Genomic DNA, 25,429 nt, shown 5'->3' with positions numbered 1-25,429 from the left:
CATACATCTGGTAAGTACAAACTAAAGCAATTTCAGTTATTCCCAAAGGAAAGGAGCATTTATGCACTAAAATTTCAGCACAACCATCTTTTTTCATTTTAGTCAGCCAAATTATAAACATAGCAATCACAGTGTACTTGGCTCAGTTTACCTTTGATGGGCCAAAAATCAGAAAATAGAAATGAGTAAAGATCTGTTCGCCATGAACATACTGGATAATCTATTCTGCAAAGGCTGCAGTAGTCTGCTCCTCCACACAGCCATTGCGCAGCTTTGCTTCTGGGGCATTTTTGCCTTCCTTGGAAACAGCCAGTAACCGCCGCTTGCTCTAGGATGCCAAACTGGTGCTCGGAATCAAATGAAAGCTCCAGGGTGTCTTGCTAGCATTTGGGGTTAAGCTAGCTTCCTGTTCGGAAGCTGGCAAGGATCTGTCTGCTCCAATTAGATCGGCAGGGACTGCCAAGGTACTGCATTTCACGTGGCCAACTTCATCCTGTCACCTGGGCATTTCACTTAAAGTTTTTCGCTATTGCAGAGAACCTCAGATGCTGTCATATACTTTTGATCTCTGCTGCTTTTTCTCCCATGACACAGCACAAATTTCATCTTGCATTTTTGTGAGAGAAGTATTAGTTCTGTAATAGATGTTAAAATACCTTTTGTGGCTGCCAGCTCCTTCACAGAGGAAATGGCACAAAGTAGACCCGCCTGAGCAAAGTGTCTGTTACACAAGTACGGTTGTGGGGGATTAGCTCTGATGGCCATCTCTCTTTCCAGGTCTGTCTTTACTCCAGTGAAAAAACTGTCTCTTCTGCAAACAGTTTTAGCTTCAAAGAGGCTGTGATAAAATCCTTATTTTTCTAAAGAACAAAATATACATTCTGTTAAGTTCTGCAACGAGTTAGCTCTCTCATTTTCTGCTTTTACAGGGACAAAAATGGAGTACAGTTCCATCATTTGGTTTGATGCCATCATTTAAAGGGTATCCTCGAGTACTGTGTTCAGTTTTGGGCACCTCACTACAAGAAGGACATTGAGGTGCTGGAGCGTGTCCAAAGAAGGGCAATGAAGCTGGTGAAGGGTCTGGAGCACAAGTCTCATGAGGAGTGGCTGAGGGAGCTGGGGTTTTTTAGTCTGGAGAAGAGGAGGCTGAGGGGAGACCTTATTGCTCTCTACAACTGCCTCAAAGGAGGTTGTAACGAGATGGGGGTTGGTCTCTTCTAACAAGCTGCCCAGGGAAGTGGTCGAGTCCCCATCCCTGGAGGTATTTAAAAGAAGGGTAGACGTGGTGCTCAAGAACATGGTTTAGTGGTGGACTTGGCAGTGCTAGGTTAACGGTTGGACTCGATGATCTTAAGGGTCTTCTCCAACCTTAATGATTCTATGATTCTATGATCTCCATTTACCTCGTCCTCCTATAGGGGAGTGGGAGCAAGTCCGAAATGAGAAGTTACATCCTCTCATGCTGTAGCACTGCTCACGCCACAGTGCCAGATCCATCTGGGCTATTTTTCCCCTCAGATCTGATCTGAATTGTCTCAGTGCCAGGAGGCACACAAGGCGCGAACATCGTTCTTCCACTTCGATCGGTCTGTGGCTGCGTGCCGTGCCGCTTCCCAAGAGTTCCAGCCTGCACCATTCCTCTCAACCTCCACCATCCGACGCCAGGTCGTTTTTGGGCGACCCCGCTTTCTTCTTCCCTCTAGAGTCCACCCAAGGGCCACAGCGAAGTCTTCTGTTGGTTTTTTCCTCAGGACATGACTGATCCCGTTCCATCTCCTCCTCCTCACTTCATTATTGATTTTCTCCATCCCCGCCATTTCGTTTTTTTTGAAAGTTGATGCTGGTTGTTTCTGCAACTTTTTTTTTTTTTTTTTTTTTTTCCCGGGAGGAGGTAGTTGGCCTCCTGCCCAACCCCCATGACTTGGAGGGCCAGTGGTTTTTCTGTCAGGGTGGCCTTCCCTTAGGCTGCGTTGGTTCGCGGCACCTTCTTCAATTTTATCCGGTGCACCCTCCAGAGAGGGATCCCCTATCCACCACCCAGGGGACGCGCCTTCTAGCCGTGCAGCCCCAGTCAAAGGTTTCCCCTCAGTGCAGTGCATAAATACCTAGAGTTGGAGGATACATTATGGCAACTTGCATGGGAGGGTGACATTTTGATCCTAACTAGACTGGTGGCATTGCTTGAAACCACGAGCTCCTCAGCAACTAACAGTCCCAGCTTGGCCCTTTGACTGCCAGCCTGGCTGGCTGTCGGTGCCTCGCCTCGCAGCCGTTCACATCTGCTCTTGGACAAACAGGAGGGGGGCTCAGCAGCTGGGCTTCCATGCAGGCAGCGACTGTGGTAACAAGAAGAGATCCGAGGGTCATTCACTGCTCTTTTAGCTGTTTCATGGCACGCTAGAAAAATGCAGCAAGTAGTATTTTGCCCACCTATAAACTTCCTGTGAGTTTTCTGGAAAAATTCAATACAAGTCCTTCTAAAAAGCAGCGCTTACAAAAATACACTTGCTCCAGGATGAATAAAGATCAGCAGTCCTACAAACCACTTATAACTCTACTTCATTAGCCAGGTGTGACATGCCTGCAGATTAGGATAGCTCAGTTTAAACTGTCCACATGTTTCAGTTAGTAATTTAAGCCATCCTGTAATGCTGACATACCTATCAGGAAAAAACAAAGGAAAGAAAAACCCCTCTCCCATGGTAGCACTCTCTTCAGGTCATACAGGACAGGGTCTTAAATGGTTCACATCAATTCAGAGCCAAGGCTCAAACATGTCTGTGCTGCTACAGAAAACTGAAATACGTACCAGCCCCCAGTATGCAGCTGAAAAAGAGCTCACAGTTGAATCCTGGAAATGTAATCTCCTCTTTGGTATGTTATTAATTACATGGGCTACTTCATAGCAATCTAGTGTCACCTAAACTTTTCTGGGTCTCCACCTAGCTTCACTTTTTCACACATGGCTATGCTCCCTTGCTAAACTTTTAGTAATAACCCTATAAAAGCAATACAGTTCCGCATGCTATCTGTAGACTATGAACTGTGGCCCATGAGCCACTGGCATCTCCCCGAGGCTGAAAGGCTGGCAACCAGAGAGGCGAGTTCTAACCTAGGGAGAAGTGCATGTTCAGAGACCTCGGAGGCCATCCCCACGTTATTTTGACCCCACTTCAACAACCATTATGGTTCCAAGTTATCCTGATAGCATAGTTTATACGCATGCTTTGAAAGTGGCTAATCCCTTGAGTGGCTGTCTGTTCCTAGTATTAGGGAAAAGCAGAAAATTACAGGGCTGCCATGCCTGGGCTTTGTGAGACACAGGCTCTTTTTCTAATAAGGGATATTGGTCTTTGGCCGTTCTCTAGCCAGAGAAACACCCCCTGAACGTGCACAGTTCCAACGCGTTAAACAGACGGTAGGCCATGACACGACACGTGTATTTCTCCCTTAGAAAGGCAAAGAACAGCCTATTGGTTGTTCCACACACGGTAGCTTCCAAGCAAACCCTTACCCCACTTCATGGCAAGTGTACCACACAGCCGGATTCCTCCAGGCAGTCATGGAAGCGGATGGAAAGACACACGCGATGGACAGTCTGCAAGCGTTGGGGACAGCCGCCATTGTTAATGTATGCAGTGATTATTTTGCTTCATTTTTGCCAAAAAGCAATTTATGGATATTGATGTAATTGTTTATCTTTTAGTGTCGCGGTCCTTTGGACAAAAGCTTACACTGTTAGGCACAATCTGCTATTTTAAACAAGATTTTACATTAAATTCAGAGCAGAGCAACAGCTTCATTATTTTTCCATCTGTTCTGTTCAGGCTCGTTGGCTTCCATGTAACATTTAACTTTTCTATGAACCCAAAATGCCAAAAATTAAACTAAGCTCAATTCTATTGTGCTTCACAGTCTGATGGGGATAATGTAGTTGTTTGCCTCAGATTCGGTAGAACAGGATAGGCTCCTGGTCACTGTTCATCAACTATTATTTTTAACCGAGGAATAGAAGGAATATTGGGAAATGCAATTTTCCAAAGATGCCATTGTGTGCTGGAGGCAGCCATGGGACCACTCATCGATGCCACAGTCTCACAGACTATGAGGTTCTAGGAATTTGACAGTATTTGTATTTCTAGGCAAATCTGCATGCCTTTAAGCAATTTAACTTCAACTTTTGATTGATCTTGTTAAATCTGTGTCTAAACCTGGTACCTTGTGAGTTATCCCATCTATCCCATCTACTCAACAGGAGACGAGTCTAAAGTTAACAATCCACTACCTTTTCCCAAGCAAGAGGACAGCAAATTAATGACAGTTGGTATTAAAAAAACAGAAAACATTAAATAAACAGAGTAGCTAAAAAAATCCTCAACTCTCCAATAAAGGAGATCCTGAAGCTCTAACGTCACATGGATTCAATTACTGTAAAGTATTTCCGAAGGTTCTTAACATACCGGCTGTGCCAGTCCCAGACCTGTGCAGCGGGGGGAGAGGAGACGCCAAGCCAGGGCATTGACCGCAGCAGCTCACAGTCGGCAAGAAAGCAAACGGCAGAGGCTTGCTGTCTCGCCAGTGAAAGAGCAGAGCCCTGTCAGGGGATGCTCCGACCTTCTTTCCGGCATACTTACACCTCTCTGTGGATGGCAAGGAGCCTGGTTTTGAGGTTCAGTCAGAAACACTTGGAGCGTTGAGGTTTTTATACCTGTAAATATGGAGTCATCATCCATGTTTTCAATGATGGCTTCTATTGCTCTAAATGGCTCATTCCAAAACAGAGCTCAAACACCATTTCTTTTCCTGAATGAAGGGCAGCTCCCATGCCTACAAGGTCCGGCAGACTTTTACCTAATCTTTAATGTGCTAGCAGCAAGAGCTTTGTGTTGTGGGCTGATCTAAACACATGGATGGCATGTGGACACAATAAATGGACTGTGAGTATAGGACGTAAGGCAATGAAGAGAAGAAAAATTCAGATGCTTGTGTAGCACATAGAGCCGGAAAAGCTGTCCAGAGAAAAAGACAGCAGGCTAGAAATAAGCGCCTTATAGACCAGGCACTATGCAAGGACTGCCAGTCACAACGTGCTTTTCTATACCCTGTCCAAACACCGGCAACAATACGTAAGACCATGAACAGCTGTTACACTGCTATGAGCCTCCATCTGATTTCATGATCCTGGCAAAACATCAACTTCAGATTCACCTCTGTTGCTCTCCGAGACAAATGTACTTCCCAGATGGCAATGCTTCGGGCACATGTGTGTCCAGGGAGGAAGTTTATATCAAGAACAGATTTTGTACTGTTCTAAAATTCGCAGCCCGCCTAGCAAAGCAGAGAAAGCAGCACCCGACTGCTTGCTCCCCTATCTCTGGCTGCTCATGGATAATTTTCAGTCTTCAACTTCCCAAGTCCTTAACAGAAGAGTCAGCAACTGTTTTATTCCTTGTCCTGCAGAAGGCTCCTTCTTCCAAGTCTAAGGCCATGTGTTTTTCACAAGGAGATCTGACCAACTCTTCCTCTGATTTACAATCTGTGTCCAGCCCAAATCAAATATTTAAAGAAATCACTGCAAAGCCTGCTATCATAGTTAAACAGGTCAGCCCTTGCGATAAGATGGCTGTGTGTCATTGATATTGCACAGATTGGTAGCATCTCTCCACCAAGAAACCTAGTAATACAGATGCTAGCCACGACAGCAAATAGCAGCAATTTATCTTTTTTTAAACCACTTTCTCCTATAGCACAACCCTACGACGTATTATTTTGATTCTAAATGTTGCTCAATTCTCAGTCATAACAAAGAGCTTCCTTCCCCTGGTGTAGCTCATCTGACCTATGTAAATGTGCAAGAGGTATTAGATCACGTAGACGAATGAGATGTTGACAAGTTACCAGGACTGGATGGCCTTTGCCCAGGAGTTCTGAAGGCAGTGAAACATCGAAGGGCAGAGGTGCCAGTGAACGTGTGTAGCCATCATTACAGACAGTCACCGTGCCAGATGACTGGCAGACTGCCGCCCACGGCTCGCTCATCCACAAAAAGGGGTGTTGAGGGACTCCTGCAAGTTACAGACTGATGAGTCTGATCTCTATCCCTGGTAAGAGGGCAGAGGCTATAGTAACGAGCAAGACTTATGAGCCTATGGATAGACGTGGGCTTTTGGGAAAGAGTCAGCGTTTTTCCTATAGAGGAAAATCCTGTCTCACTAACCACACAGAGTCTTTGGAAGAGGTGAATAAGCAGGAGGATAAAGGTAATACATCAGACATATTTGGATTTTCAGAAAGTCTTTGACAATGTTAAATACTTGAAGTTACAAAAGAAGCTAATGTTGCCAAGAGATTAGATAAAAGAACCTATTACAAGGTGAAAGCTAGTTAAAGAGTAGGAAGAAAAGCACAAAAAACCCCATCTGTTATCATAACTTGCTGCTGAATTGATTTATTAGTCAAATGGCATTTAACTGCCAAATAAATTGGACATATTTAGTGTTACGAGAAAATTTTTTTAAGCTGTTTATTAGCTAAAACAAAACCAAGTCAAGAGGGCTACTGAATTTTTATCTTGTAAACTGCCACTAGGGCGAACAGTTCAGTATTTCTAGAAGTTAAACAAGTTTGACACCAATTATTGCATGAATAAAAGTGGTGAAGTTATTCTAAATTTTATCAGTACTACCTTTTTTCCACATTTCATTTCAAGCACCAACAGAAACCAGCACAATAAATAAAAAAAGTGAGAGAAAAACATGTGTTTTATTTGTGTTGAGGCAACAGGAGGTCATCTCAAAAATCAAAGAACTGGAGAACAATCAATTTAATCAAGTTTTTGAGAATTTACAGAAAACAGAAAAAACCCTCATGCTTATCACACCAGTATGTGATTGAATTTCCTATGTCAAAACTCTCTCTCTCTTCCTTTCGACTTGGCACAGTTATTTATTGCCCACTACCACATTTCACATCTTTACTTGTCAAAATGTCATATTACCTATGTAAACATTTGTTTTATGTGTAAACTTCAATGGGAAAGCCTACTAATTCATCCACCTCAAAAAAATCAAGTATGAACTAAATATCAAATGAATTACATCATATTCTATATAATACTGTTTCAACAAGAACTATAGCCTGTTGAATTCATAACAAAAAGAATGCAGAAACAAAAAGCAGATGTGTAGTGTCATGCATTAGTGTAATAACATTATAAGGCAGTAACAAAAAAGGTAAATATATATAAATTTTTTAAAAGTATACCCGCCAAGAGAAAAATCAAGGCTGTACTCTTAGTCAGTTCATTTTGGTAGTGTAGGATTTCTTCTTAGCCCAAGCTAGAAGTGTTAACTTTTGAGCATATTCATCTGTTACTGTGTTTGATAATAGATACTTTTGCCAAAAATACACCATGTGGATTTAAATTTTGTGCAGTAACAGATTTTTTACTTTTTCAGTTCAAATTCTTTATGTGGAAATAAAGAAAAACTCTGTTCCCAAAGAATCAAGTAGGGTAAGTGGGAAGAAGTATTTGAAATTAAATACTCCTAAAATGAACAATACATGAACAAAAGTATCTCTGCAGGAAAGAAAAAGTTCAGCAGCCTAAGTCAAAAGACTGAGTTAATACTATTTTTATATGCTTTTTGTTGCTTCTTTGTTCACTTCGTGCTCAAACTGAGTAAGCAAAAGTAGTCATATGGCAGTCTGGAAAGCCCAACATCACCAAAGATTTCCTTTATTGTTCAATGTGCCTTTGTAGTGCAGAGCAGAGTCAACCTCAACCATTTAAAAAGGAAACTGAAATCACATCTCAAAGTTGTTATAAATGATCTCAAAGTAATTATAGCATCACAATAATCAAAATGACTGTTCTTTTTCCTCTAATTATAACTTAATTTAATCTACTACCTGTCATTTTTACAAACTGCAGTTCACATTAAAACGTTTGCTGATAACAAAAGCTTTTCTTTCAAAACAACACTGCTTTACATCTAGTCAGGCAGCTTGTGCATATCAGAGCATTCTGTCAAGAGAGACATGGAAAAGGGTAAAGGAGAAAAAACTGAAATATGGCTACAGCTTATCTGTGCCTTTAATGCACTGCAGAATCTCAGGCAGCACTAGAGACAGCAAGTTTCTTCAGATGATCCATAAATACTTGCAAGCTGACATCATCAGTAAGAATGGGTGCTCCAGACTCCTGTAAAATAAAAGGAAACAAGGCGACTTGATTATACGCATTGTGAAGAAAAAGCATTTTAAGGCACATACACGTTCCATTAAATAAACCCTTTATAAATTTAGAAAGACGTTGGAAGCGTATCATTGCTGAAATCCTCTGACAAAAAAAACAGCAGACTGTACATTTACATAAATTTTCATATGTTTGCATAAATTCAGGCATAAACCACAACTACACTCTCTTCCATATTAATGCATACGGCAATGAGATGCAGTATAGCAAGATATTTACATGAACCATACAAAACTCAGAGTATTTGACAGCCACCAAATACTAACTTACAAATTTTTAGAAGTAAATAAAGCTTCCATGCCACAGTTCCTGTATCATTCCTACCTCAGCGGAGCAGACAAAGGTGAGAGAAACAGAAACACGCAAGTGACACAACTAACAACTCAGGATCTGTCAGTGAAGCTCAGACATATCAGATCAGCGAAAGGAGGAAACAAATCACTGAGGGCCTCATTTGACATCGAGTGAAGGTCAACTAGCTTTCTCAAGGAAAGCTGGGCCAATTCTCTCCTACAGCTCTGTGCCACCTCAGAGGAACACCAAAAACAACATCTGAAGGTCATGCCACTGCAAAATCGGATCACAAAAGATTAAAAAAAAAAAACCTTTTGGGTAGATTTTTGCAATTTACTTTTTGACCTCAGAAGTAATTTTCAGAAACAGAAGAAGTTCAAAATGGTCATCTTTTAATTATTATTTTTAAAAAAATTTACAGTCTAAATAAAACAGCAGTTGGCAACTCTGCGAATGTTACATAGTAACTCTCTTAAGTCCTTGAAACCAATCTGTCATTACTTCCATTTACAGATGTAGGAGGAATTACTGTAAATCTCAACAATTCATCCTCTTCAAAGGTACTAAGCACCCGTACTTCCAAATGAAATACAGATGTCTGAACTCTTACAAAATCTTCCGAAACAGAGACGTGAAAGTCTTAACAAGGATGCTTAGAACTGGTGCCCCTTTTTGAGAACTGGCCAAACCCAGTTCTCGGTTAATGATCAAGAGACAAATCTAGGAGCAGTAAGAGTTCTTACATCACCACAATACGCAGTCACCCGCAGGGAAGGCCCACTAAATTATCTATCAGCTGATGGCGGCAAGATGAGAATAAAGGATGTTCTACTTCCAAGCCTGCCAAATGCTAAGCCTGAGCTCTCTTATTTAAGAATCCACAAGGGAATGACAAGTAGTTTAATTCTGAGGCAGGATCCGATTTGGCACCTTGTGTCTTACGCACAGAAGGACAGTACATCATCCTCTAGTAAATAAACCACAAAAGGAGCCAACAGACCCCTAAGAAAAGAGATCCCTCATGATGACCACTAGTGACAATCAAGGGTAATAAAACCAAGGCACAGACTATTCCTGAAGCTGAACACCTCATCCAACACACGCACGCAGGCAGCTGCTGTCACAACTGTCACCAACAGCAGTAGCTTTGCTCTGAAGACGGGGAACCCTTCATTCTAGTAGGAAAGGTAGCAGCGTATTTTATTTGCTGGGGAATAAGGTGAAAACCAGCACAGTCACAATGCACAAGTCTGAAAAGTACATGAGAATCAGCTTTGATTTTTCACAGACCACCTTAAGTTTTGTTTTCTGTTCATTCAAAATTTTGATCTAAGGCATACAATGAGAATTTAAATTTAATTAACAGTGATTTGGTGACAGCTAGCTCGGCATTTGATAAGATTTGTGCCACTGACGACTTCTTTTGTTTCAAATTGCAAATTCCCCATAGTTACCAAGACAAGAAAGATTAAAAAAAAAAGAGCTGAAAATAAAGGCATGCTCAAATAAATGTCATATCCAATATAATCTGAAAATTTCAACTGCTTCTTCAAAGACTAATCAACATAATAGAGCTTTATGAAAAGTTCACCATTATTTTCTGAAAATATTTTCTATACTATATAAGGCACCTACCTGGTAAAGTTTAAAAAAAAAAAATCCTTCCTTACAATATTAAAAACCGAACTAGTCAATTAATCACCTCCTGAAACATGGTTTCAGTGATGTGTGGGTGCCCTCTTCAGGTCAACGTGGACTAACAAATTTTTCTGTAGACTTTCAGTTATGCACAAAATAAAATTACATGAAACAATCCAGGAAGCTCATGAGAAAAAACAAGAGCAAAAGCATTTCAGTTTAAAATTTTCTCCCCAACAGTTACATTTCTCATTTCATAATTTGTACTTGGTTCAACTTTGTTCACAAAAACCCGTGCAAACACACGAGGATACTATGTTGAGCACACACAAAACCCTGCAAACACAGGCGGATATTATGTTGAGCGCACGCACCGCAATGCCAGTGGGGAGATTAACACACCATTTCTTATGTTACCCTAGAACTGAATTCTTTTCAACATTAAAAGGGAAAGCTGTCTTTTCCAAGATGTATCAAAGAGTCTCACTTGTCCAGCATAAACAATTTTCTTAGAGATCAGTTCAAGAATTGTTTTCTGTTTGCACTTGTATTTGGAATACTGTTTCATTTGCTTACTAATTAAATGAGCAGGTAACAGTTGTCCTGTACTGTTGGAAACGTCAAAACTTCAAAAATTTCCAGGTAATGTTTAGATAAAAACAAGACCTTTCCAACCTCAGGATTTGTGTGTATGTTGTAGAGGAAACGTGGTGAAGAGAGACACTAACAGATTGCTGGTTAGGTTATCGACTTTGGAGGCAAGAGAGCTGGGTTCAAATCGTGCTGTCCCTGACTCAGTACAGAGTTGTGAAGTCTTTTCGCTCGGGACCTCAGTGCTCTTCCCTGCCAGAAGTTTCATGAGAACCAATACGACCCTATGAAACGTGCCCTTATAAAACTTCTCTGACAAAAATCAGTGCCATAAAATTGCTACAGAGCTTTCTCACTCATGACTTGAACACTGTATGCCCTTCAGCAAAGTACTCTAAAAGTACAGTTAATATGTAGTTTCAACTGTCTGATGCCATTACATTTTAATGAAAAATGACACTGCACTAGCGTTCACCCACAGCAGTGTTTCTCTTCCCGCCATAAAAGCTGTATTTGGAAGGAGAACATGGAACTGGGATGCAACGTTCAAGAATACAATCTGCTCCAGAAAGTTTACCTTTTGAACTCTTACATAACTTCCTTCCTAAAGACAAGATTTGAAAAAACTGATTCCTGGTCACCTGGGCCACAAAAATTCTGGAAATCTGATGTACTTTCAGTTCTTGCTTATAACTAACTTCAAAATTTATTTTCCCTATTGCAAAAAGTTCCCTTAGTCTTTATGTGTGGTAACTGCTCTCATTCTAAGGAATCTGGAGGTATCTGCCCGAGAAAGATAGTTAGACATGAAAGTAGCGTAACAGAAGCTTAGAAGAGCAAACCAGATCATTTTTGTCCGAAGAAATGAAATCCATTTTTCTTAACTTTTGCAATTTTGGTGGCATCAGGCCAAAACTGCGTTACTTTTTCAGTTTTAGAACTTGGCATTATTACTTATATGTACACAACGTGTCACTTGATTTATGAAGCAGGGAAAAAGAACATAAAATCACGCATACGAGCTTCATCAGCAGATTCATACTTACCTGTCCCCATGCATACATATTGTTATGAGTCTGAGAGGGATTTACTTTTGAAAGCAGGAAACGAGCCTTTAAAAAACAAAACACAGGCAATAAATTAATCTTCTCAGATAGAAGTTTCTTGTACTCAGAAAAAATTACATGTGTATGAAATATACCATTTCTATTATTTGGAGACAAAAACATGCACAGATACCTATTTAGAAGAGAAAGTAGCACCTCTGTAAATAAAGTCACTCCCTGGATTCTATAGCTATAATGCAGAACTGCTAACAACTTTTCAACGTAGCAGAAAGTAAGCTTTTGCCTTCTTCTAAGCACTAGCAAAGCAAATATGAGTATCAATAAAATATTAATTAAGAAGTTTTTTAAAAATAACACAAAGAATACTTCTGGTATTGGTTCAGAGAACCTGACAAGTGCTATCTTTTTCGTCTTACCTCATGCGAGGAATCTGAGTCCAAGTCAGTATAGTAAATATAGTAATAAATAACACGATTCACAAATTAGGCAAAAAGCTACTATTAAATATCTGGCTCTGTAAAAGCTTTAGAATTCAGAGTTTTCACTTGCAACTTACATATATTTGAGCACAGAAATGCATGTTTACTACCAAAAAAATCTCATGACATTACTAACACATCACTTCCTAGATTATATAATGCATATTTTACCATACCTGGCTTCCTCCATGCTCTGTATCAATGTATCTGGGCATTGGAAATCTGGAATGGAGAATTTCTTGGGCATCATCTATTGGAGCTTGTAGCAAGTGATGGAAGTTTTCATATTCCGGCATATCTTGGTAACCTGATTTACGCCACTGAGCTATGGTCTGGGGATAGGGGGAAGAAAGAAATTTAGAACTGATTCACCAATCTTTCTTAGCAGATACACAGGGCTTTTCAGAGGAGAATGTGCCATTGCTAGCCTCTTTTCTATCACTCACCCCTTTCTGCCCTATAGTATGCAAGTTAATTTTTAAAAGCCAAGATGTGCAAGTAGCATGCCACTAGATGGTTTTTTTTTTTTTAAACTAACAGTTTGTGGTCCTTCTGTATTTCCTTTTTTTGTCAGCCTTTGTATGCTAAACGTTTAGTTCATGAGGTCAAGGATACTATTTACAGTTCTCTAAAATGCATGTCTATGACACCTAAGAAATAAATACTTACACTGATATTTAACTTTCAGGGCCTGTAGCGCTGCCTCCCCGCCTTCTAGGAGTGAAGCTGCTGCGCAAGGTCACTCACTGATACAGGCTGTTGTTAGGAAAGACCTGGAGGGAGCCTCAGTAGGGGTTCTCCCCTCCTTTGCTTGGCAGCTGCTTTTAAGCTGAGGCTCATTCCTGGCTCCTGCCTGAGCTACACCTCAGCCATGCCTGTACCTGGCCATGCACCCCACTCACCTGGACCCCCACCCGGGGACTTGACTACCCAGCAAGAACTGGGATCTGCCTCACCCCCATCAACTTGTGTGATGATCTGGACTGGTGGCCGAACCTGGCTACTGTCTGTAAACTGCTCTGCTTGCCTTGCCTAGGTAGTGTGGGGCCAGGTACTCACTGGTGAGGCCTCTGCCTGCCTTGCAATCATGCTCAGCTCCCCTTTCCCCTTCCCTCAGGGAGCAGCCCGCCCCTGCTGCTTTCTGACAGCATCTTACAAAAATACAGAGAACATTTTTCTACTTAAGAAGTGTTAAAGTTTAGTAACTATTTTAAACAGTGCAGCTATGAGGACATGATCCAGAACAGTATTTCTCAAACTCTCAGCTGGGAACCATTTACAGTTGCAAAGCAGTAAAAAGCAGCAGCTCAATTCCTCCAGGGCAGCAGAGCACTAGCAAGTCACAAGCATTTATATTTATATTTATATTACTAGCGAATGTCTATCTACTCAGCTGTCAGGAGCTGTTTCATTCCTCCAGGACAGTGCAGATGAAGGGTGACTATAGAACTTGGTGTTCTGACTCCGTATCCCTGAAGAACTAATTTAGAGGTCTAAAATAAATGAGTGAAAAGCAGGAGTGGGGTGCGGGGAATAACGCTCTCAAAAGTTGGAAAAATATTGATCTAAACCAAATAATCTGCATATTGAAGCTAATTCATCTTATACCAGTCATAACAAACAGCACCAAAACATCAAGTAATGACAGGTATCTGTGTATAGGCATGTTACGTCACCAAACTACAAACATGAATTAGGAGTCTGGTATCAGCCATGCAGATGAGAGGTCAAAACACTGGAGTGCTTTAGAACTGGGGCTTGACTTTCATAACGTAGCACTCCTACAGAAAAAGAGTATTTATGTAAGAAACGACAAATCTTACCTCTCCATGATAAATAAGGATCTGGAAAAAGGTGTCCATAAGGAGAATGCGATCTGGTAAAATGCTGCTGCTATCCAGAAGAACAGGCTAAGATTTAAAAATAAATAAAAAAATTACCAGCTGATGCAGAACTGAGCAATCAGATGGCATTACCAGCTTTTTCAATCAGTCACTCAATCTTAGGAACTTTTGCAATCACTTACTAAAGCTCCATATTTGCTCGTTTTCATGTTACACATCTGCAACCCACACAATCTCATTCTGAAGTTATCCAGGCTGATTCTGAATACATAACTTCAGGAAAGTAATAAAAACTGTATTCAAGAGCTGAAACCTCTTTCATTATTATGCACTTTTCTAGTCTTTCAAGCACCTCCATATTTGCCTGTACAACACCATTAACTTGAATGATATTTCAACGTATAAAGATTCAGTAGTTATTCAAGTGTAAGATTTGGGGGTTGTGGGTTGTTTGGTTTTTTTTAGTCTTGTCCTTGCAGCTATTATTACTGTGCATATATATTAATGAATACTGTATATAGTAAATACTCATGATTTATGAAATCTAATGTAATATTTAAGGTTTTAATTAATCTTTTTAAGGGCAGTGACACTATATTGGCACTATATGATTTAATTGAATCAGTACCGTATGATTTAATTGGATCAATCTTATTAGGGATACCAAAAATATTAACTATTCCAAGAATCAAAAAAAAAGATTATTACTCATTCTACACTGAGGTGTAAGCTCCCCCTTGATCATGCTTCTCCTCTGCATCACCCACGTGACTAATTGTTATTCATACATGGGAGAATGATCTTACAGCTGTAAGCAGCTCTTCACAAACCACCTCACTAATTTAAACTCCACTTTTAAAAGTCTTTTTTTTAATCCCTGTGACATAGTCTTAAAAAAAAAAAAAACAACAACAACTAACAAAAGTTAGAATTCCAACCTGCCGAGATCCCTGCCTACGATGTTTATTTTCACTGTCCTACCATTTCCTCGCTCTCTCTTATCTATCAGACTACTTTTGTTGTCTCCTATCTTACACTTCTTTCACAAGCTTCTTGGAAGATGACCTTTTTATTTTAGGTTTATACAGAATGTGCCAATAAGGTCAGCTGGAAGGTTCTGTAATCTGTACATAACGGTAACCACATCAAAATTAGAAGCTTTGGTTGAGGGCATTAAGATAGAGATAGAATTTTGCACATTTCAAAAAAAAAAAACAAACCAGCTTTTCTTTCAAACTCTACAGAAAAAGTACATTTTGAAATAAAAACATTTTTGTTGATGTTTACCTTCTGGCACCACAAAACCAAAAGCAAAACTCCTATAGCTCTCAAAAACTAACAAAAAACATTACCATTCCTTAGTTTAAAACATCACCTCTTCACAAACTGACTTTTGTTCTCAAGACTATGCTACATCAGAATTCTGAGATATGCCTTGTTCATAGTATGTTCTATATTAAATGAATAATCTTTCGCATGCAATAAATTTTAAAACAACACCTTTTATAACATGTAAAAGCGAGGACAACAATCATCTCTCTCTCAAAACAGCACCTTTTAACCTACTATTATGTTACATATAATGATACCTCTGGAGGTCCATTGAACGAGTAGGCATAAAGAATCGGCTGAACCATGATAAGCGACTGGGTGAGATCTTGACGCATGAAATGATGACGGTAGTATGAGCTCTCATCTGGACTGTTATTAAAAACTTGTAAGAAAGGAGATCTTCTCAAGTGAAACATAAACTGCAAAACAAAACCCATTTGTTTGAACTTTCACAGATAAAAAGGAGAGTTATACAAGCCGAGAAATGTTTTCCACAAACTACACGAGACCAATGCCACAACAAAATTGAATTCGAAGTCCTTTAACATTCCTAACTTGTATATGCACCTTTGCCAGTTTTTATATGCTCTCATGACAGTAAGACAGAGACATCAGAATCGATAAGCCTACAAAGCAGCTTTGAATTAAGAGAAAAGTTTAATATTTCTTCTTCTCCAGCACAAACTGACAAATAATATTACTGAATATTGCTAAACTCTTCCTTTACCGTAAGTTCTACTGTTCCTATGAGGGAGGCCGCTGGGCTTGAACACACAAGGTATGTTACAGCATGTGAACAGAAAAAAGAACGTTAGCCACAGCAAAGTTGAACTTCATTAGTAAAATGGAAAAAGCAAATCCTTTCACTGCTGAATCAGTCTCTCCACAACACACAACATATCAGGAGCTATCAGAATGGAGGGATTTATCAGAATGGATTATTAGCAAAGAAACTATTCAAAGTTTAATATCATCAAGCTCAAGTCCACTTCACCAGTGAAGTGCTTCTTTTCAGGTCAGTATTAAAAATCATATAGAAAGAAACAACAAAGCAAAACCATATCTTTTCTCATGTTTTCTGAACATCTTCATCAAAACTGCCCTTAAAAAAAACAGTGTCATTATCTGAACTACAGACTCAGGTAAGATGAGGATTCCATTAGAAGAGAAACAAAAAATACACACAGTTGGAGGAAGTTTAGCAGTAAGGACAGAGGGCAAAAGGGGACACAGCAGCACAGAGAACAGAAGTGATTTGCTTAATGTCACATGCCAGACAGCAGCTGGGGGCAGGGGGGTCTTTTCATTCTGGTACCCAGTGTAATGCCTTATTTTACTCTGTCCTACAGTGCCTCGTCCTTCACTAAGCATTCTCTCTTTGTCCCTTATAGACACACCTTCCTTCTACTCACCTGTGGGTAAAGTGAAAAGGTTTCTGAAAATCTGAAAGAGCTTGGATCATCCTTGTGATATTCTCCAAATTTCTGACACTGGAGTAAAAAGAAACATTTATCTAAATTAAGAAACATACTTGCTTGGCTATGCCATTACTGTAAATTTGTTTGTTTTTAAGAAACACATGATTTGAAGTGCTTACAGCTTTGTAAGCAAACAGAAACCTAGCAAAAACACTGACCTAAGTTCTTTTCTTAACAAGCAGTGATTTCCTTGCGTATGAGGCTTTAACGGCTTTTTGGTTTTTTTCTCTAAAATTGCTAAGCAGAGTTAGATGATTAAACAGCCCTGGAGAACATGTTTAAAATTAAATTATTAATAACTACTTACTTGCAAGTAAGAAATAAAAAAAAAAATAAAATAAAATCGGAAAACTGAACTTTCGAAAATAAAGAAATTCCATATGGCTTTCTAGATACTTTGACTTTTTTTTTTCCCTAAAAATATTTCACCTACATCATCATTATAGGCAGCAGAAAGTAGAGAAACCTTTAATTCCTGCTAATCTCATGCTAGACTTTCTCTCAATTGGTGGCAATTACCAACTGCTGAGGACTGAGCAGACATTAATAAATGAACTAAAAACATATCTGCTCTTTTTTCCATTTAAAATAGAAAATCTTAATTAATTCTGCATACCCACTTGTGGAAACGAAGCATTCAGTTCGTTTTTTGTTTTGTTTTATTTTTAAAGAAACAATCACTGAACACTAGTCATTTAAGAATGATACGTTTGGAGAAAAGAAACCAATCTAAGATAGTGCTTTTTACCAGTCGTATAAGTTGTCTGTCCAGCCACCTAAGCACATCAGGCCCCTCTTCTGTCTCTGCCCTATACACTGCCAATCTAGCCATGAGAATCGCAGCAGCCTCCTGGTCAAAAGATGCAGCAATGTTTTGAATCTGCGTCTGTGCATCTGCCCAGCTGCAAAAGAAAAACACAAGTGTTTGCATCACAGCGAAAGGTAAGATGTCCAAGCTCAAAATATCCCTTCAAAATTAAGGCAAAGAAAGCAGCGTTAGCAGTTTAACAAACTCATGCTGGAGCTTCAAAAAATCTACTGGGTGTAAACGAGCAGCCTCTCAGTTAACCATTCTTTAATTAGAAATGTGCCTTATTTGTACAGATGCCATGTAACCAGTGAAATAAAATATAATGCCACTTATAAAACAGTTACTATATTAAAAAAAAAAAAAATTATTTATCAAAGGTAAGTTACCGAAAACACTGTCCCTGAAGCTAATCACACATTCCCACACTAGCGGTTTTCTTGTGCACCTCGCTTGTTCTTTTCAATTTACAAGGTGAACTATTAATCTGTCCTTTTATCAGTCACCAAGAAGATTTTACTAACATAACTAATGTAAGTTAACAAGATATTCATATCAACAGTAAGGGCAATGCCTTTTTTTTTTTTTTATAAACTGAATCTTTGTCGTGGTTTAACCCCAGCCAGCAACTAAGCACCACGCAGCCGCTCGCTCACTCCCCACCGGTGGGATGGGGGGAGAATCAGAAGGGCAAAAGGGAGAAAACTCGTGGGTTGAGATAAAGACAGTTTAATAATTGAAGTAAAATAAATTAGAACAGTTAAATAGGCAAAGCAAAAAAAAACCGTGCACGCAAACAAAACAAAGCAAGGAATTCATTCACTACTTCCCATTGGCAGGCAGGTGTTCAGCCATCCCCAGGAAAGCAGGGCTCCATCACGCGTAATGGTTACTTGGGAAGACAAACGCCATCACGCCCAATGTCCCCCTCCTTCCTTCTTCTTCCCCCAGCTTATATATATACTGAGCATGACGTCATATGGTATGGAATAGCCCCTTGGCCAGTCTGGGTCAGCTGTCCTGGCTGTGCCCCCTCCCAGCTTCTTGTGCACCCGGCAGAGCATGGGCAGTTGAAAAGTCCTTTACCACTGTGAGCGCCACTTAGCAACTACTTAGCAAGAACAAAACGTCAGTGTATCCTCGACATTGTTCTCATCCTAAACCCAAAACACAGCCCCATACCGGCTACCAAGACGAAAATTAACTCTATCCCAGCTGAAACCAGGACAATCTTCCATCAAATTAACCAATCAATAATCTCCTTCAGCTTAAAGGAAATGTCATTAGACATTGAAAAATGCCTGCATAATATTAAACACGACTTTCTGAAATTGTGAAGTAAACTGAATCAAGGAAGCTGCAGGTAAAAGTTATACATGGAAGAACAGGTATTTACACCCCCCTGAACTGCAGCTAGCAGTCTCAAGTTAAGTTATGAAGTGATTTTTACCATTCCCTAAGTCTGACCATCTCTTCAGTTTAGGCCATAGAATTTAACTCAAAGCTTCCCCTTCATCTAAAATCACTTGGGTTACTTCAGAGCACTCCCATAACATCATTATAGAGCCACTGCAACCTCTCAGAAAATAAACAGCCCACAGAACAAGAAAGGCAACTATTTCAAAGGTATGATCATGCCTTCACCACCTGTGGCACTGCATATCCCAGAACAACAGATTGGTTACAAAATCTAAAGATTAAAAGGCAAATATATACCCTGCTTTTTCAAAAATGATTCATCGCAAGTAAAACATACTTTCTGGCAACTGTGGTCACTCTAATACGTCTCTGTCCACTGGAATGCTGGTACTGAGTCACAAACTGGATTGCACCACGTCCTCCTTGAGGAATGGGAGCATTGTGCTAAGTACAGGAGGAAAAAAAAATGAAATGGAGGTGAATCTCAAGATTTTACAGTATAATTCGAAAAGGTATAAACAAATTACTAGAAAACGATAAAATTCTTAGCAATAGGCAGTTCAAGTTATATAAACGCATTGTCTCATGCTTTTATTATGTTGAGTACCTTTACTAAACATGGCCAATAAACGTGGAGACTGTTAAGGGTTGTTAGATGCAGTTGCTGCCTCCACCAGATACCATTAAAGCAACCAATGCTCTCTCCTTCCACATACCCTTACAGAGACAATACATTCAAAGAGGCTCTGTTACAATTGCTGATTTCGTTATACTCTATTTGAACATCACGATTCACTAGAATTACAGTTTTAGAGCTAGTAATAAAATAAGACCAAAATAAATATGCAAAAAGTAAAATGAAAAATGGCTAAGGTAAGTTCAAGTTTTCAAGCCTTTGCATAGGTTACAGAGTATGCAATATAGCATACTAAATATATAGAAACTACAGTCAACTCACATAGATCCTGAGCTTCAAATATTTGGAAGAACGGAAAGTACTAGAAGGAAGTAACACATTTGCTTGTCACGTTTTTATCCTCTTTCCTAGTACCCCCCCAGGGAGACAGGAAACCAGGCATATAGCCCTGAGGCATTTCAATGAAGCCAATCTTTACTTGCAAATACTGAGCAATTAAAGCATATATTAAAATATAACATTATGGAGTAATTACCTTGTAACTAAAACATCAGAGAAATACTGAAAAGCACTTTTAAATATATGGATTACAGTATTTTCATATATTGCAACTGAAATACATTTTAATAAGTAACACTGAAAAGAAAAATCAGACTTAGATTATGAACGCTATCCAAAATTTGTAGAGCTCTTTGGTTCTCACTATCATATTGAAGAAGAAGATTAGCTCATCATTAAGCTGAGAGTGTCCATCTCTAAACTCTGACAACACAAAACGGCAACATCGTTTGTATCCCTGCTACTGTGCTTGAAGGAACCACACAAAAATACAGGCTTCAACAGTCACATAAAATAAAATTACTGTGTTTAGTAGACAAGTAGACAAATATTTATTACCTGGTTGACCACTTCAAAGTACAGTGCAAGTGTTGTAGTAGGACTAAGTCCACAAATCTTCCACTGACAAGTACCTCCTGTTCCAATCTCCTACAGAAAGATTTTATAATACTTTTACAAACCAGAAGTACTACCTTCCTTTGCGAAGTACAACATCTGGCCATTACAGGCAATTGTTTACGACTACTCTGTCACAAATTTTATCCCTGCTCACTCTGTCAGATTCTCAGACAAATACTCTTACAAAGCAACTGCAGTATTGGATGCAGGAATAATAAAAAAGGAGACGGTTGCGAAAGATTAAAACATTAGAAAGACAAGGAGATGGCATTAGAAAAATGGAAAAAGCAAGTCAGAAACAGGAAAAAGTACTCGACTTTGCTTAAACAGTCTCAAGAGAAGAGGTAAGAAACACCATGTAAGTGGAATGACACACCAGTAAAACCTCAAGTAGATAGCTTACATAGCATATAGTCTATAGTTACATAGTCTCTAGTAACTAACAAGGACACTGTATAAAGACAGTGATGTATTTCAAGTGACAATTCCTTTTTGTCATCCAAACAACATAAATATCCAGAGAAACCAATTAAAATAATCAGTCATCCATAATGGACCCAGTGAAACCAAACAAAACATTCAAGGAAAATTATACTGGCAATATTGTCACCGTGCTTGTGTTCACTGTTAAAAGCGTTGTGGCTAGATTAATTGTCCAGTTACCACGTGCAGTGAGCTGCACACATCTACATTTTATTCATATGTTTTACCTCAAAAAAAATTAATTCCGACAATTTCAACAAAAAGGTTTTTAAAATAGAAATTAATCAGGATACAACTGCAAGGCAACAGACACGAATTCACAATTAAATTTTCTATTACCTCCTATGATTTAAATATGTAGCTTAAATAAGGAGATGTACATTTAATTGTTTTTTGGGTTTTTAAGTTTTATTGTAATATATGCAACCATTCAGGTGACGAAATAAGAAAATCTGCACCAGACCACTAAGAAAGAAAGAAAAAAGTGCTGATTATATTGAGGTTTTTAGTTCACAAACATGCAATCATAAATACACAGAAAATTTAGGCATGAAAAATGCTTGATTAAAGCAGGCCATTTGTAAGCACTTTCATACTGGAAAGTGGTCTATTATGCAGATTGTTAAGAACAAAAGTGAGACTTTTCAAATGTAAGAAAATATTTGGTTACTTGCAGGAATTGTTTTTGATTAGCAATCAAATGCAAAATTAAACTGTAATATTATTTTATAAGAAAGTAAGTGATGATTTAAGTCTGATGGGAATTTAAAGGAGTTACTTCAGGAGCCCTTAATAGCTGGATATTCTAATCAATTAATTAAATGTGCATTTGGTGAAACAGCTATACAAATGGGAAGATGGGGTCAAGATAAAGGGGATGTTCCCATGGTCTTGTGTCCTCCTGTTCTCTCGGTCTTCCTAAACAATTTATTTTCATGGTTCTCCGTTTGGGTAAAAGAACGTAGCTCTGATTTTAACAATAAAGCATCCTAACTCACTTTCTACTTGGCTTCTGCTTTGCCAGCCAGCATGTAACTTCTCTGTAATCATTTTAAAGCAACCACTCAGTGGACAAACCTAACCAAGCAACAAGGGATCTGCAAGGTCTAACACAACTTGAATCTAATCTAGCAGTGAACAGGAGCTTATCCAAAAAACAGCCCTTGCATGTATTTAATTTAATATTGGTAAAAAAGCAAACATTCTTTGTTCCATTTATGGAAAAGTTTCAGCCTCTCTTCAAATCCAGAAATCCTAAATCCTATTTTTCCATAGTAGGATATTACCTTCATTTTCAGCAAAGCTAACTTACATTTTCTGAGACGCAAGGTCCTTTAGAGTTGAGAGAGACACAGGGTCCAATCGCTCCAGAAATCTTTACTTCTCTTGAAGTCTTCATATTTAGAAGAAAAACATACATTAATATGCCACACTAAGAACAACTCGGTCTTATTTTATCATTAGTTAATGAAAGCCTTAATGCAAATCAGACTCTTGATACTTTTAGGAAAGATTATACATATAATAATGCTTGATACATTTAGAGAAACTTTTCATGTGCTCACTTTCTACACCTAATGATGTTTGTTTGCTATGCCAATTAGTACATCTGAAACAACAGCATGAACATAAATTAAAACATGGAGAAAAGCTGCTGTTATTTGTAAGCCTGGGAGCCTAGAAAGTATACTGGATAATGTCTATTTTCTAGCAAAGTAATTAAATTATTCACAAGATGAGATTAAAACTGAAGACTGGTAAGATAAGCCTGCAGATACCCCACACTGAATTTATACTCTCTATCTCCTAAACACACTTAGCTAAAAGCAAAATCCAGTTATTTACATTCTTCCAATGTAATTTTGAAGTGATCTGTACATTCCTCTAGAACTGGGGCTCCCCTTTCACATTTTTTCAGGATCTTCCAACAAAATTCACAAGAACAGGTACATGAAAAAAGAGGGTTCAATTATTTGTCCTGGTAGTAAAAACTTAAACAGAATTCTACTGAACAAGAAAATAGCTCCATATTGTTCTACAAGGCCGGATTGTAACACTTTGCAAGAAACATCATGGAAGACCGTACCTGAACCTACAGCACATTCAGCTCTAAGCTTCTCAAAAGAGTGGAGGTAAAAATGAACATTGTTAAAGTGCCAGAGTGGATTCTGATAAGGATGGAAAACGAAAGGAAAGCTGTCCTGGACTATGTAGATAACCTGGACCTAAAACCAACAAACACTCACTACTGATACCAAAATCTACACACACAGCGTTGTGAGTTTCTAACAGAGACATTAATTCTAGTTCAGCCTCCCTTCTAGCTGTCACTGAATGCAGGGTAAGAAGGGATTAGCATCACACCTAACTCACGTTTACAGAATCACAGAACTGTAAAAAGATAGATAGGCAGTAACAGCTATGTCCAAGCCAACCCTGACACATCTGTTTAGTGTGTTCCCAAAAAATCCTTAAAGGGACGAGATTCCACAGTTCTTAGCCATCCTATTCCAGTGTTTCACTAATACACTGCATTTTTTATTCTTACCTTTATTTCTAATGTGCCACCAAATCCCATTTTAAATTGTCCTTGCATATCTTTTGTGAATACCCTCTGAAAGGTTTGTTTGAATAAAGATGTATTGAAAGAGTCTCCCATTACCATGTAGCCTCTAGACAACAACAACAAAAAGAACAAAGAAACAAAACCCTCAAGTTAAAACAGATTACTTATTATGCAATAATTTACCACATGGGATTTATATAGCTTATTTCTATTAAAGGCTAAAACTAATGACAGTTCACCGTGAGGCACATTTTTCCCTTCTTAAAATGGACTATCATTAAATTAAGATTTTGCTACAATGTTAGGGATTAATTTTCTAAGGAAACTTCTTGCCCCATCAGCACCTTAAGGTCATTGTGATTATAACGTATAACTAAATCTTTCACTGGGAAAATACTATACTAGACTTCAACACCACAAATGTCTCACAGACTTGTCAGGCAAAGTCAGTTAACTACTTTTATTATTCAATGTTCCAAACCTATTACCACGCCATTTTATTTTGAGTAGTTCACTCCTTATTCCAGGCTTAAATCCATGCTCAAGAAGCATGATTTGTTTTTATGCTTAGCAATATTCTGTGGATGTAACCGCAACGGTTGCCACTTATCATGAAATACCATACACTGTGTTTAGGAAATAGTAATGGGAGGTATTATTGTTATTCCTCCAAAAATATTAATTAAAGCATATTAGTAAAATATGTTAATAGGTCGAACATTACACCTGAAAGAAGTTATAGAAGTTTTCAGGTGGATACTCGAAGATAGAAGACAACAGACACAGGCAGAATCAGAACGCCCTCCCTGTATGTAGGATGTAACTGAACAGAAAATAGGAACAGCTGTAAAAGAAATGGACAAACTATACATTAAGGCTAGTTTTGCCGGAAGAGCAGAAACAGGGTAAGGTGAGTCACAAGAGCAGAGAGAAAGAGCAAAATTACACTGTAGTATATAGAAAAATACAGCTTGAGTTTGATGCAGAAAAGGAGTAAGAATCAAATGTGCAAGTGAAGTCATGAACTTTAGGATCCTAAGCAGTGGAAACTCCCATGCTAAGGCTATACAAACACACCTCTGGAAAGAAGCAACCCAGCAGTGACTAGCATGGCCAAGCTGGCCTGAAACTCAGCGGCATATGTTCATCATAGTCTGTGGCTGCATCTCTCATTCTTCTTGGTATGCCTAGGAACGGAGCATGTGCTTAGGATCCTCTGTCATATGAGGGTATTGACAGGCAACTAAGAAGGCCCGTTACCCACAGATACACCAGTTATTAAACGGATAAGCAAAGGTGCTTCATTTAATTTTAACTGCAGCTGGTACTGACACAGCTAACAATAACAAGCAAGAAAAATGAGCTTGGCAAAAGAATCCAGACTGAATACAGAAGTCTAATGTAAAAATCAAATGGTGTGCAAAGCAGGCAGCTACCTAGCAAAGATGAAATATTATGCGTGTAGAAAAGACTTTCAGAAAGAGAAAGAAAAGACAGACTTTGAAAAAATACAGAGAGAGAATTGGCAAGATTTACAAAATTAATGAGGTACTTAACACACAAGCAAGCGTCAAAA

At 38.9% G+C, this 25,429-nt stretch overlaps 1 protein-coding gene across 6 annotated transcripts in view; it reads right to left on the bottom strand.

Moving 5' to 3' along the window:
• Window positions 1-6,746: 6,746 nt before the first annotated feature.
• The window catches only part of SEC23A (SEC23 homolog A, COPII coat complex component), a 34,968-nt gene continuing 16,285 nt past the window's right edge, over window positions 6,747-25,429 (bottom strand). For all 6 annotated transcript variants that reach the window (XM_082318055.1, XM_082318054.1, XM_082318057.1 and 3 more), the window contains 11 exons: window positions 23,836-23,959; window positions 22,600-22,680; window positions 20,745-20,834; window positions 19,548-19,654; window positions 17,732-17,885; window positions 16,918-16,995; window positions 15,763-15,924; window positions 14,153-14,239; window positions 12,506-12,661; window positions 11,830-11,895; window positions 6,747-8,206 (listed from right to left, as the gene is read on the bottom strand). In XM_082318055.1, coding sequence (XP_082174181.1) covers window positions 8,117-8,206; window positions 11,830-11,895; window positions 12,506-12,661; window positions 14,153-14,239; window positions 15,763-15,924; window positions 16,918-16,995; window positions 17,732-17,885; window positions 19,548-19,654; window positions 20,745-20,834; window positions 22,600-22,680; window positions 23,836-23,959 — 1,195 coding nt within the window. In that variant the 3' untranslated portion in view covers window positions 6,747-8,116. The remainder of the gene's footprint in view (window positions 8,207-11,829; window positions 11,896-12,505; window positions 12,662-14,152; window positions 14,240-15,762; window positions 15,925-16,917; window positions 16,996-17,731; window positions 17,886-19,547; window positions 19,655-20,744; window positions 20,835-22,599; window positions 22,681-23,835; window positions 23,960-25,429) is intronic.

This window comes from Platalea leucorodia (genome assembly GCF_965183815.1).
Source record: "Platalea leucorodia genome assembly, chromosome: 7".
Taxonomy (NCBI): domain Eukaryota; kingdom Metazoa; phylum Chordata; class Aves; order Pelecaniformes; family Threskiornithidae; genus Platalea; species Platalea leucorodia.
This window is presented reverse-complemented; position numbering and strand designations above follow the sequence as displayed.